This window comes from Pongo abelii, chromosome 16 (assembly GCF_028885655.2).
Source record: "Pongo abelii isolate AG06213 chromosome 16, NHGRI_mPonAbe1-v2.0_pri, whole genome shotgun sequence".
In the NCBI taxonomy this organism is placed as follows: Eukaryota; Metazoa; Chordata; class Mammalia; order Primates; family Hominidae; genus Pongo; species Pongo abelii.
Genome location: NC_072001.2, coordinates 80044990 through 80060131, shown reverse-complemented (window position 1 = coordinate 80060131; position 15142 = coordinate 80044990). Strand labels below are relative to the sequence as shown.

The 15142-nt window shown below is 36.4% G+C and overlaps 1 protein-coding gene across 28 annotated transcripts in view; it reads left to right on the top strand.

The window, feature by feature from the left end:
- Positions 1-15142, top strand: part of SCAPER (S-phase cyclin A associated protein in the ER) — a 555380-nt gene that overhangs the window by 135738 nt on the left and 404500 nt on the right. For all 28 annotated transcript variants that reach the window (NM_001374332.1, XM_063716003.1, XM_063715996.1 and 25 more), the window contains 4 exon segments: positions 3639-3809; positions 5080-5155; positions 5264-5381; positions 5646-5757. In NM_001374332.1, coding sequence (NP_001361261.1) covers positions 3639-3809; positions 5080-5155; positions 5264-5381; positions 5646-5757 — 477 coding nt within the window.

Below are 15142 nucleotides of genomic sequence, written 5' to 3'. Positions count from 1 at the left end.
ATTTTAAAAGAGGAAAACTCTCATACTTAAATAAGCATGAAATAATTAAAAATTCTTACCTCATTATTTTTATTTTCACCACATATATAAACTTGCAGAGTCGTAAAACCTTTTGGTTATTTTGAGGGTCAAATTTGCATACTTGAAAGAAAATAAATTCTGCTTTAATGTGGATATTAGTGTATTCTTAGAGGTCTTAAGAATACTTTTTGTTTTGTTTTGACAAACCAAGGGTGATAAGGTGATAAGCACCTTATTGTTTAATTTCCAAGTGGAGAGTTACAGAGAATTCCTGTAGTGATGAGACAACTGTTTTTTCTTTTCTTTCTTTTTTTAAAAAATTATACTTTAAATTCTAGGGTACATGTGCCCTATGTACAGGTTTGTTAAATAGGTATACATGTGCCATGTTGGTTTGCTGCACCCATTAACTCGTCATTTACTTTAGGTATTTTTCCTAATGCTATCCCTCCCCCAGCCCCCCACCCCCTGACCAGCCCAGGTATGTGATGTTCCCCGCCCTGTGTCCATGTGTTCTCATTGTTCAACTCCCACCTATGAGTCAGAACATGCGGTGTTTGGTTTTCTGTCCTTGTGATAGTTTGCTTAGAATAATGTTTCCAGCTTCATCCATGTCCCTGCAAAGGACATGAACTCATCCTTTTTTATGGCTGCATAGTATTCCCTGGTATATATGTGCCACATTTTCTTAATCCAGTCTATCATTGATGGACATTTGGGTTGGTTCCAAGTCTTTGCTATTGTGAATAGTGCTGCAGTAAACATACGTGTGCGTGTGTGTTTATCGTAGAATGATTTATAATCCTTTGGGTGTATGCCCAGTAATGGGATCGCTGGGTCAAATGGTATTTCTAGTTCTAGATCCTTTAGGAATCACCACACTGTCTTCCACAATGGTGTCTTCCACTCCCACCAACAGTGTAAAAGCATTCCTGTTTCTCCACGTCCTCGCCAGCACCTGTTGTTTCCTGACTTTTTAATGATCGCCGTTCTAACTGGTGTGAGATGGTATCTTATGGTGGTTTTGATTTGCATTTCTCTGATGACCAGTGATGATGAAAATTTTTTCATGTGTCTGTTGGCTGCATAAATATCTTCTTTTGAGAAGTGTCTGTTCATATCCTTTGCCCACTTTTTGATGGGGTTGTTTGTTTTTTTCTTTCTCTTTTTTTTTTTTATTTTTTTCTTTTGAGACAGAGTCTCACTGTGTTGCCCAGGCTGGAGTCCAGTAGTGCAGTCTTGGCTCACTGCAAGCTCCGCCTCCTGGGTTCACGCCATTCTCCTGCCTCAGCCTCCCGAGTAGCTGGGACTACAGGTACTTGCCACCATGCCTGGCTAATTTTTTGTATTTTTTAGTAGAGACAGGGTTTCACCATGTTAGCCAGGATGGTCTCGATCTCCTGACCTCGTGATCCACCCACCTCGGCCTCCCAAAGTGCTGGGATACAGGTGTGAGCCACTATGCCCGGCCGGGTTGTTTGTTTTTTTCTTGTAAATTTGTTTAAATTCTTTATAGATTCTGGATATTAACCCTTTGTCAGATGGGTAGATTGCAAAAATTTTCTCCATTCTGTAGGTTGCCTGTTCACTCTGATGATAGTTTTATATAAATTGAATTGTGTAAGCTTTGCTTGACTTCTTTCACTCGACATATTTATTTTGAGATTTATTCATGTAGCTGTGTGTATTAATATTTCATTCTGTTCATTGACTTTACTAGTATTCTGTTACATGCATGTAACACAATGTTTGTTCATTCACTTGCCCAGAGACATTTGAATTACATCTTTTTTTAATGAATAAAGATGCCACGAATGTTTTTGTATACAACTTTATGTGAACATATATATTTTTTTTTTTTTGAGAAAATACCTAGATCAATTTTGTTGATAGTATTGTTCAGGTCTTCTATATCCTTAGTAGTTTTTTGTTTACTTTTTCTGTCAGTTGAGAGAGGGGTACTGAAATCACTGACTGTAACTGTGGATCTATTTCTTTTCTAACGACTGTATTGAGATAATAATTTACATATAATACAATCCATCTGTTTCAAGTTTACTGTTGTTTTTTCAGTATATTCACCATAATCAGCTTTAGACCTCTTTCATCACTCTAAAAAGAAAACCCAGTGCCCATTAGCAGTTACTCCCTTTCACTCCACCCACACCCGCCACTACACTGCTTTCTCTCTCTATAATTTTGCCTATTTTAGACATTTCATAGAAATGAAATGCAATATGTGGTTATTTGTGACTGGCTTCTTAGCATATTTTAGAGGTTCATTCATGTCTTAGTTTGTCTCAGTACTTTGTTCCTTTTTGTGATCAAATAGTATAGTCCACTGAATGAATGAATATACCACATTTTATTTATTCATCAGTTGATGGACATTTAGGTTGTTTCCACTGTGCTATTATGAATAGCACTGCTTTAAGTATTTGCATAAAAGATTTTGTGTGGGCACATTTTTTATTTCTCCTGGATATATATCTAGGATTGGAATTGTTGGGTTATATGAACTGTATGTTTAACCATTTGAGCAACTGTCAGACTGCTTTCCAAAGTGGTTGCATCATTTTACATTCTCATTAGGTTTATATTTTTTTGCATTTCTATAGGTTTTTGCCTTATATATTTTGAAGTTATGTTAGGTCTATAAACATTTAAGATTGTTTTGTTGTCTTGATGAATTGACCCTTTTATTATTACAAATTGGTCTTCTTTATTCCTGGTGATATTTTTTGCACTGAAATCTGTGTCTGGTGTTAATACTTCAGCTTTCTTTTAGTTAGCATAGATCTTTTACTTGTAATCTGTTTTTTTCCTTCTAGGAAACATATAGCTCAGTCTTATTTTTTATCCAATTTGATAATCTCTGCCTATTACATGTTACATTTACGTGTAATATAATTATTGGCATAGTTTGTTTAAATCCACCATTTTACTATTTGTTTTCTCTTTGACTTGTGTTCTTCCTTCCATTTTTAATTTTTTAATAATTTCATTTTATCACCTTTGATGGCTTATTAACCACACAAGTTTGTTTTGTTATTTCAGTGTTTGATTTAGGGTTTCTAGTATACATCTTTAGCTTCTCATGAGGATTTATTAATTAATGAATCTCATGTATATTTTTATTATTTACAATGCATTTTTTAAAGTTAGGTGTATATATGTTCAGAAAGCATCATCACCAGTATAGCATATATTCTTTCCATGTTCCCATTATAGTATACTATTTTGGTTTTACATTTAATGAGTATATTCAATCTATAATTGTTTTGAATTTTGGCACTCAAATGAAATTCACACTTTGTCATTAATAATACCTGTTATTTATATAACTTCACAGTTTCTCATACATAGCTATCTGGTAAATAAGGCAAGTCATTGGTTATTGTTCTATTTTATGGAATACCAAGTAGGTTCTTGGTTTTTAGAAGCTTCTAAGGCACACAGCTAGTAAGTGGATGAGCCTGTATGGAACCCCAGCTTTTATGACTCTAGATCAATACAATTTTATGTATACTGTTGAGTTCATGTTAGAACATAAAAAATGATCACTTTCCAGTCAAGTGATGATTTTTCTTTTTGTTTATGTGTTTTTAACTTTATAGTCCATGGCAGAAGTCCTTGCTAAAAAAGAAGAGCTAGCAGATCGTCTAGAAAAGGCCAATGAAGAAGCCATTGCTAGTGCTATTGCTGAAGAAGAACAGTTAACTAGAGAAATTGAAGCTGAAGAAAACAATGATATTAACATTGAAACTGACAACGACAGTGATTTTTCTGTGAGCTTTTAGACTTTTTAACATAGCTATTCAAAATTTATATTTAGAAACAAAATTATCTGGGCCAGAAAGACTTGGGCCTATTTAAAATTATTTATTTAAAAATCATGTTCAGTAATCATAACTATTATTCTCAGGGTGATTTAGACTTATACAATAAACAATAGCAAATCTTTTGTTAGCACTTTACCGTTACTAAGTATTTTCATATATGATACACTTGACAAGTTAGAAGTTGTTATTGTTATTTTACCAGTCAAGAAATTGAATCTGGGCCGGTTGTGGTGCCCACATGCCTGTAATCTCAGCACTTTGGGATGCCAAGGCGGTAGGATTGCTCGAGGATAGGAGTTCGAGACCAGCCTGGGCAACATAGCAAAACCCCGTCTCTATTAAAAAAAAAGTTAAAAAATTGAGTCTGACATAAAGTAAGAACTCAACATTACTCAGATTATAATTTATAGAAAGTGAAGATGCAGCTAAGATATTTTACTTTTGTATTCTATTAACAAAAAGTAGGCTGGGCGTGGTGGCTCATGCCTGTAATCCTAGCACTTTGGGAGGCCGAATCGGGTGGATCAGAAGGTCAGGAGTTCTAGACCAGCCTGGCCAATATGATGAAACCGCATCTCTGCTAAAAATACAAAAATTAGCTGGGCGTGGTGGCGGGCGCCTGTAGTCCCAGCTACTTGGGAGGCTGAGGCAGGAGAATAGTTTGAACCCAGGAGGTGGAGGTTGCAGTGAGCTGAGATCGTGCCACTGCACTCCAGCCTGGGTGACAGAGTGAGACTCCATCTCAAAAACAAATAAATAAATAAATGAATAAATGAGTAAATGATACACTACCTTCTGTTACTAAGTGCTTAGGATATATATGTTAATGATGGGAATTTATTAAAGAATAAAATAACTTTAAATGTTTTACATATTGGTTTATTAAATTTTAATGCCAAACAATCTTTAGTTCTTCAGTATTTGCTTTGTATATGTTAGCATTTATGTAGTAATAGGATAAGTCCAATATATTTCTTAAATTTACTTCATTTGTCTCTGCTGTTAATGGCTGCTAGGCTCTTAAAATGAATAGGCTGTGGTATTTTAACTTGGCAATTATTTTGATTGTACTGGTAGGTACCTTTTTCCTGGTTTTCAGCTGTTGGTTAAATAGAATATATTAACAACAGGTAGGAAATTTTCATGTATAGTTCATTTTCTAAAGTTGTAATTGTGTTCAAAGATTTGATTTTCAACTTCGCTTATTACATTTTAGGCCAGCATGGGCAGTGGGAGTGTATCTTTCTGTGGTATGTCCATGGACTGGAACGATGTCCTTGCAGATTATGAAGGTATTGTGTATATGCATATTGGATGTGTAGTACAGTGTTCAAAAGTTTGTTCTCAAATGTTTTATAGACCTATGTGGTTAAACAATAATAGTATTTTTTTCTGAACAGCTCGTGAGTCTTGGCGCCAAAATACATCCTGGGGGGACATTGTAGAAGAAGAACCTGCTAGACCTCCAGGGCATGGAATTCACATGCATGAAAAACTTTCTTCACCCTCTCGTAAAAGGTCTGGCATTTGAAAATCAATTTGAAATGATTCACAGGAAGGAAACTAGCCACTCTTGACTGTTAAATAAAATTGCTACATGACATTTTTGGACACATTACTTCAGGACAGTTTCAGATCCATTGAAAAGTAACAAAGCTTTCCTGAAATGTTGGGCCAAAATTAGTTTTGTATACTTTAAGAACTGTGAAGTCTAAAGAACGCTTTTTCTGGCATTATCACGTAAACATTTCATGTCTCTTCTCCATTTGTTTGTATTAATAGAACAATTGCAGAATCTAAGAAGAAACATGAAGAAAAACAAATGAAAGCACAGCAGCTAAGGGAAAAGTTACGCGAAGAGAAAACATTGAAGCTTCAGAAATTGTTAGAAAGAGTGAGTTTTTATTTTTTAGGAAATTATGATAGTCTGAAGTTGGTGGGCTTATTTTCGACTCTACTTCTGGTCTGAGAGAAGCTAAAATAACCATAAAAATAATCAGATTTGCTAGGAAATAAAGGCATTTTAATCTATTGAATCCAAGAAGGTTAACTATTAAAAAATCGTCATTTTCAAATTATCTAGTAAATTGATATTTTGCAGGTTAGCGTGGATTATTAAAGCTCTACTTGTCTTTTGCCATTTTCATTGGAGGGTTTCCTTGGGGAGGTTTGTCTAAAGTGTAGAATGACCTGGTAGGACAATTTGGAGCCTAAGACTATCAGTTTGTAGTGTGTTTGCCGATGGCCAGCCCTGCTCCTTGCTCTTGGCTCTGGTTTTTACTTCTGTTTATGTATGTGCAGCCAACCCCTTCAGCTAGAGGAATGCAAGCTACTGCCCTGTCCCACAGTTGTTGTCAATCCATGTCCATATGCAGTGGGCCAAATAGCCATGCACACACATGGCCACAGCTGGCTATGGCCCCCATTGCCACATGTATGCCTGCAACCAAACTCCACCTGGCCTCTGCCACCACCTGCCTTGGCTTTCACCTACCAGGGGTGCTCACTTCTTAACACAGAGGTGCTGCTGGCAGCCACTGCCTACACCCTGTAGCTTTTGGAGCTGAGGACTGCCCTGTTACTGATATTGCCAACTCTAGCTCCCTGAGCTGCCACGCCAATGCATACATATAAACCAAGAGTTGTTGTACTTCTCCACACTTTGGCACTCTGTGTGCCAGTAGGCTTAGTGCAACAATATGCTCCTGCATTCCCCCCAAGTCAGTGCTCCCATCTGAGCAATTGACTATCCTTTCTGAAGCCAGTCCATAAAGACTGGAGAAGGTGACTGCTTCTTTAAGTGCACAGACAGCAATGCAAGGATACAAAGAACATGAAAAATCAGGAAAACTTGACACCACCAAGAGAACACAATAAATATCCAGCAAGCAACCCAAACAAGTGAAGATCCATGAAGTCCCTGACAAAATATTCAAAATAAATTTTGAAGGTCAGTGAACTGTAAGAGAACACAGATAAATAATGTAACAAAATCAGGAAAACAACATAAAAACAAAATGAGAACATCAAGAAAGTGAAGCCATGAGAAAGAACCAAACAAATTCTAGAAGTGAAGAATACACTGAAGAAACTAGAAAATTCAGTAGAGAGCTTCAGCAGCAGACTCAGTGAAGCAGAAGAAAGAATCAAGAGAACTTGAAAACAGGTCATTTGGAATTACCTAGTAAGAGGAGAGAAAATAATGAAAAAAATGAAGGATGCCTCTGAGATTTATGGGACACTATCATTGAATGAATATATGCATTATAGGGATTGAAGAGAAGCAGGCAGAAAACCTTTTTTTTTTTAAAGAAATAACCCAAAACTTCCTAAATATGGAGAGCAAAACAGATATCCAGACTCAAGCTCATAGAACCCCACAACAGTTAAAGAAGTTTACATCAAGACTTATTATAATTAAATTGTCAAAACTCAAATACAGATTTTTGAAAGCTGCAAGAGAAAGGCAACTCATCTCATACAAGGGAAACCTGCCCCCCACACCCCCTGCCCCAGAAATGATCAGTGAATTTCTCAACATGAATCTTCCAGGCTAGGAGATAATGGGATGGTATATTCAAAGTACTGAAAGAAAAAAACAAAACCCTGCCAGCCATGGTTACTATACCCTGGAAAGCTATCTTTAAAAATGAAAAGGAGATAAAGTCTTTCCCAGACACACAAAAATTGAGGGAGTTTGTCATCACTAGGCTTCCCTGAGAAGAAATGCTAATTGAGTTCTTAAAATGGAATAGAAAAAATGATAAACACCAATGTAAAAGCATATGAAGGAAAGTATGTAAAGCTCAGGGGTAAATGTACAGTCAAATATAGAATAACATAATACTGTAAGGGTGGTACAGAAATAACTGGTAACCCCAATATAAAACTTTAAAGAAGGCTGTGTGTGGTGACTCACACTTGTAATCCCAGTGCTTTAGGAGGCTGAGGTGGGAGGATCACATGAAGCCAGGTGTCTCACACCAGCCTGGACAACATAGCAAGACGTCATCTCTACAAAAATAAGGAACAACAAAAACATTATCACTTGTGGTGGTAGGCACCTGTAGTCCCAGCTACCTGGGGGGCTGACGCAGAAGGATCGCTTGAACCTGGGAGTTTGAGGCTGCAGTGAGCTAGGATTGCACCATTGCACTGCAGCCTGGGAAACAGAGCAGCATCCTGTTGCTAAGATAGGGTGGGGGAGGGGACTTAAAAGACAAAAAGGTATTAAGTATAATGACAAGAAATTGATAATAGATTCACTGTATGAAAAATAGTAAACTCTGACTTCAAAAACACATAGTGTAGTGGTAGGTAAAAGTGTAGAGTTTTGTAGGCCATTGAATTTAAGTTGTTATCAAAATAAGTAGACAATTGTAACCACAAGGGCAAACCTATGTAAATACACAAATGCTAAAGAGAAATCAAACCAAACCATTAGAAAAAAAAAAAAACCCACAATCAAATAACAAATGAAGATAGCAATAGAGTAAGGAACAAAAGCCTGCAGAACAAATAGAAAATAAGTAGCAAAATGGCAGTAATAAATCTTTACTTACTGTTAATAATTACTTCAAGTGTAAACGGATTAAACTCCCCAATCAAAGGGCATAGAGTGGCTCAGTGAATTAAAAAAAGACATACCCAACCATATGCTGCCTTGAACAGACTTGGCTGAACACGAAGGAATATCTTATTCCATGTAAATTGTAACCAAAAGAGAGCAGAAGTGGCTAAACTTAGACAAAACAGACTTTAGGACAAGAACTGTCCCTAGAGAGGAAGAAGGCCATTAAATAATGATAAAAGAGTCAGTTTAACAGGGGGATACAACAATTTAAATATATTTGCACCCAGCAACCTAACACATAAATATATAAAACAAATATAAATCTGAAGGGAAAAATTGGTAGTAATACAATAATAGTAGGAGACTCCAGTGGTCCACTCTCAATAATGGATAGAACATCCAGGTAGAAAATCAATAATGAAACAGGTGACTTACAACACTATACACTAAATGTGCCTAAGAAATATATACAGGATTTTCTACCCCCAAATCAGGAGAATACTCATTCTTCTCAAGTGCGCATGAAACGTTCTTCAGAATAGATCATGTGTTAGGTCACAACAGAAGTCTTTAGAAATTTAAGAAGATGGAAATCATACCAATATCTTTTAGACCGCAGTGGAATGAATCTAGAAATCAATAACAGAAAATAGGAAAATTAGCAAAAATGTGAAAACTGAACATACAGTTGAACAACTATTTGGTAAAAGGAAATAAAGGGGAATTTAAATAATGGCTTGAAGCAAATGAAAACAAACATAACTCACTAAAATTTGTGAGATGTAGCAAAACAAGACTGAGGGAAGTTTATAGTAATAAATGCCTACACTAGTTTTCTAACTCACAGAGCTAGAAAAAGAAGAAACAAAACTAACCCCAAAGTTACTATATGGAAAGAAATAATGATTAGAGCAGAAATAATTGAAATGCAAAAGAGAAAAATGATGGGAAAAAAATTAATAAAACAGGGTGGTTTGTTGGAAAGATAAAAAAATCAACAAACTCTTAGCTAGTCTAAGAAAAAAAGACTCAAATAATTAGAAACGAAAGTAGAGTCATTACAATGGATAACAGAGAAACAAAAAGGATCGTAAAGAACTATTATCAATAATTATATGGCACCAAATTGGATAACCTTAGAAGAAGTGGATAAATTCCTAGAAATGTACAACCCAACATGACTGAATCAAAGAGAAACAAAGAGCCTAAACAGACCAATAACAAATACAGAGATTGAATCAGTAATCAAAAACCAACAAAAAAAGCCTAGGGCCAGATGGCTTCACTGATCAATTCTACGAAACATATAAAGGAGAAGTAGTACCAACCTTTCTTAAACTTTTCTGAAAAATAAAAGAAGAGGGAACACTTTTGTGAAATAAGAAATATTGGTCTCTGCCCCTGGTTCCTGATGTAGAGCTTCTAAAACTCTGGTAGATAGAAGCACTAGGATAATATTGTTTTTCCAATATGTGGTCTTTGACTCGGTTCCCAACAGATAACTTCTATAATCTTTGTAATTTCTTGAGTGATAAGAGCATCTGAAACAGAGTTCCTAAATGCCTTGGGCTTTGCTGAGTGATAGGAGCATCTTTTGTTGTAATGAGGCTACTCTTGGTAGTGTCCTGAACAGCCTCAGAATTGGTGCTGGCTACCAGAACTTCGACCTCCAGGTTTGGTTGATTGCCAAAGCCAGTGATTTAATAGATCATGCCTCTGTAATGAAGCTTCCATGAAAAATCCCAAGAACAGACTTTGGGGAGCTTCTGGGTTGTTAAACATGTGAAGGTGGCACACCTGGAGAAGGCATGTAAGTTTCGTGTCCCTTCTTTGCACTTTGCCTTAGGCATCTTTTCCATCTGGCTGTTTATCTGCATCCTTTAAAAGTTCCTTTGTAATAAATTGGCAATAGTAAGTAAAGTGTTTCCTTGAGTTCTGTGGGCCACTCTAGCAAATTAATCAAACTTGAGGAGACAGTTGTGAGAACCCCAAATTTGTAGCTGGTTTGTCAGAAGTATGGGTCAGAACTTGGGACTTGTGATTAGCATCTGAAGTTGTGGGGGCAGTCTTGTGGGACTGAGCCCTTAATCTGTGGGACCAGGTTGATAATGTCAGAATTGGATTGAATTATATGACAGCTAGCTGGCGTCAGAGAAGTGGTCAGTGTGAGAAAAACCCCATAAAAATCTTGGTGAACAGAATTGTTATTGTGTTGTATGTGAGAGTAGGAAAAACAATTTAGTTTTTCCTATCTCTTACAACTCCCAAACTTGTATTATGAGGCCAGCATCACTCTGATTCCAAATCTAGATAGAAACACAAGAAAGGGGAAAACTACAGGCCAGTATTCCAGATGAACATAGATGCAGAAATCCTCTTTAAAATACTGGCAAACCAAATTCAAGAATACATCTACAATCATACCATGATTGAGTGGGATTTATCTCTGGAATATAAGTATGGTGAAATATACTAAAATGTATAAATGCAATATACTACATGAATACAATGAAAGACAAAAAACACACTAATATTTCAATAGATGCAGGATAAACACTTGACAAAGTTCAATATCCTTTCATGAAAAAACCCTCAACATAATAGGTATAGAAGGAACTTTACTCGACACAATATAGGCCAATGCTGTTTTTTTAATGTTTATCCCCTCCAAAACACATATTGAAGCTTAATTGCTATTGTAACAATATTAAGAGGTGGGTTCTTTAGGTTATATTGGCTCTGCTCTTATGAATGGATTGATACCATTATTGTGGAAGTGGGTCCTTATTGCAGGAGTGGGTGCCTTATAAAATGTGGGATTCAGCTCCCCATAGTGCCCACGCCACCCTTTGCCCTCTCTTGCCCTGTTGCTTTCCTCCAGGGTTGATTTAGTAAGAACCTTATCAGATGCCACCACCTTGATATTGGACTTCCAGTCTCCAGAACTATTACATGATAAATAAATGTCTTTTTTTAATAAATTACCTAGTTTCTGATATTCTGTTATAGCAGCACAAAACAGACTAAGACAGCCCATATATGAACAACCCACAGTTAACATCAGAGAAAAAACTGAAAGCTTTTTCTCTATGATTTGGTAAAAGGCAAGTATGCCCACTTTTACCATTTCTCTCCAACATAGTACTAGAAATACTGGGAAAAGCAAGAAGAAGAAATGAATGCATTATATGGGAAGGGAAAGAAGTAAAATTATCTATTTGTAGATAACATCATAAATATAGACAACCTTAAAGATTCCACAAAAAACTTTGAGAAATAATATATGAATTCACTAATGTTTAGAGATACAAAATCAACATGCTTAAGAATCAGTGGGGTTTTCATACACTACGAACTATATGAGAGAGAAATTAAGGATACAGTTTTCTTTATATTAGCAACAAAAAGAATAAAATACTTAGGAATTAAGCAGGGGGGTGAATCACTTGTATAGTGAAAATTATAAATTTATGAAAGAAAATTTAAAGCAGCAAGTAAATAGAAAGATACCCGTGTTCATGGATTAGAAGAATTAATATTATTATAATGGCCATACAGCCTTAAGTGATCTACAATTTCAGTGCAATCTCTATCAAAATCCCAACCATTTGTTTTTAGAGAAATAGAGAAACAGTCCTAAAATTCATATGGAGCTCCAAAAGACCCCAAAGATTGAAAGTCATCTTGAGCAAGAAGAGCAAAGGCTATAGTCATAACACTTTCTAACTTTAAATTTTATTATAAAGGTATAGTAATCAAAACAATTTGGCACTAGCATACAAACATACACACAGACCAATGGAACTTAATAGAAAACCCAGAAATAAACCTATGCAATTATGGGCAACTGGTCTTTGACAAGGATGCCGAGAATATACAATGGGGAAAGCGTAATCTTTTCAACAAAGGGTATTGGGAATACTGGGTATCCACATGCAAAAGATTGAAATTGGACGCTTATCTTACACCATGCATAAAAATCAACTCAAAATGGATTAAAGGCTTAAACATAAAATCTGAAACCATATAACTTTTAGAAAAAAACTTGCAGAAAAACCTTCTTGACATTGATCTTGGTGATAATTTTTTGAATATGACAGAAAAACACAGGCAACAAAAGCAAAATTAGACACGTGGAATTATATCAAATTAAAAACCTATACAGCAAATGAAAAAATTATCAAAATGAAAAGACAGCTATGGAATGGGAAAATATTTGTGAAAAATATATCAGATAAGGCATTAATAACCAAAATATTTGAAGTACTCACACAACTCAATGGCAGGAAAACAGCCTGACTCAAAAATGGGCAAAGGACTTAAAGAGACACTTCTCAAAAGGAGAAATCCAAAAGGCTAACAGGTACATGGAAAGGCGCTCAGCATCTATAATGATCAGGGGAAATGGAAATTGAACTTGAGTGAAATATCACCTGACACTTGTTAGGATGGCTATTATCAAAATGACAAGAGGCAAGTATTGGGGAGGATGTGGAGAAAATGGAACCCTTGTATGCTGTTGGTAGGAATGTAAATTAGTATAACCATTATAGTAAGCAATATGGAATTTCCTCAAAAAATTAAAATAGAACCTGTCATATGATCAGCAATTATTCTTCTGGGTATATATCCAAAGGAATTGAAATCTGGATCAAGAAGAGATACCTGTGCACCCATGTTCACTGTAACATTATTCATAATAGCCAAGATAGGAAACAATCTAAATGTCTGCTGACGAATGAGAAAAATATGGTATATATTTGAGTGTGTGTGTATATATATATATATATATAACAGAATATTATCTAGCCTTAAGAAGAATGAAATTTTGACATTTGTGACAACGTGGATGGAGCTAGAGGATATTAAGCTAAGTGAAATGAGACACAGAAATGCTGCATGATCTCACTTCTATGTGGAATATGGGAAAAAGTCACATTCATAGAAGCAGAGAGGGGAGATGGAGTGATATTGGTCAAAGGGTACAAAAGTTTGACTTATGCAAGATTAATAATTTCTGTTGAGGTAATGTACAGCATCATGACTGTAGTTAACAAAAAACAAAAAATACCTGAAAACATAGGAAACATTGAGTTTATTCCTGGAATTCAAAGATATTCCTTCATTAGAAAATCTATGAATGTAATGGGATATAAACTTATTAGAAGAGGAAAACCATTATTTTCAACATCAGGGAAAGATGATCAAGTTTGGATAAGTGGAGCACTAATTCTATTTACAGAAGAGAGTCTGTGTAGTTAGAGCAGAATAACTATTGATCATTGTGGTAAGTAGAAATAACATGGGCTCTGGAGATAGCCCACCAAGTTTAAATCTTGATTTTATTATATAATAAGCTATGATTCCCTGAACAAGTTACTTAACATTATTGTATTTCAGTTTCTTTTTCTGAAAAATGACAATTATAATTATTAACCTGTTGTGATGCTTAAATGAGGCAAGTATGTAAGACAGTAACATAGTGCTAGCTTGGATGTTGTTTAATATACAGTCGCTCTTATAACTGAGTACTGTGTTATCTATGCTCTATTACAAATGACAGAAAAATGTAGCTTAAAAGAGCAAACATTTATCGGCTCACATTTTTCTGTAAAAAAGGCAACCATGAATTGCATAGTGATTCTTTTATTGTTTTTTTTAGAGTCAGGAACTTGCTCTGTCTCCCAGGATGGAGTGCAGTGATGCAGCATAGCTCACTGCAGCCTAGAACTTCTGGGCCCAAGCCATCCTCCTGCCTCAGCCTCCTGAGTAACCAAGATTACTGGCACATGCCATCGTGCCTGGTTAAATTCTTAATTTTTTTGTAGGTACAGGGTCTTGCCATGTTGCCCAGACTGGTCTCAAATTCCTGGCATCAAGCAATCCTTCTACCTTGGCCTTCTAAAGCACTGGAATTCCAGGCATGAGCCATCATACCTGGCCATCATTCTTGCCCTGGGTCTTTGATGAATTTTTTTTTTTTTTTTTTTTTTTTTTTGAGACGGAGTCTGGCTCTGTCACCCAGGTTGGAGTGCCATGGCAGAATCTCGGCTCACTGCAGCCTCCACCTCCCGAGTTCAAGCGATTCTCCTGCCTCAGCCTCTTGAGTATCTGGGATTACAGGCGTGCACCACCAAACCTGGCTAATTTTTTATATTTTTGGTAGAGATGGGGTTTCACCATGTTGGCCAGGCTGGTCTCGAACTCCGGACCTGAAGTGATCTGCCTCCCAAGTACTGGGATTACAGGCGTGAGCCACTGCTCCCGGCCTGATGAATTTTTAGTCAAGCTATCAGTCAGGTCATCTGGGTCTGGAGGATCATAGTCATCAGGTCATAGTCATCTGGGTCTGGAGGATCCACTTCCATACTCATTTGTGTGGTTATTTGCTGGCCTTTGTTCCCCTTTGGCTGTGGGCCAGAAACCTCAGTTTCTTGCCAAGTATACCTTTCTACAGCCCAAGTGTCTTCATGACATGGCCAGTGGTTTCTCCATAGAAAATCAGAGAGAGAGTAGGGGAGAGAAAGGAAAAAGTACCCAAGAGAGTTGATAAAAGGAAGTTGTGCTGAGTTTTATAGCATCGCTTTTGCTGTATTCTTTTGGTCACAGTCCTGATACAATATGGGAGGAGATTACATAAGGATCTTAAAACCAGGTGGCTTAGATCACTGGGCACCATCTCAGAGGCTCCATACTACAAGTACCT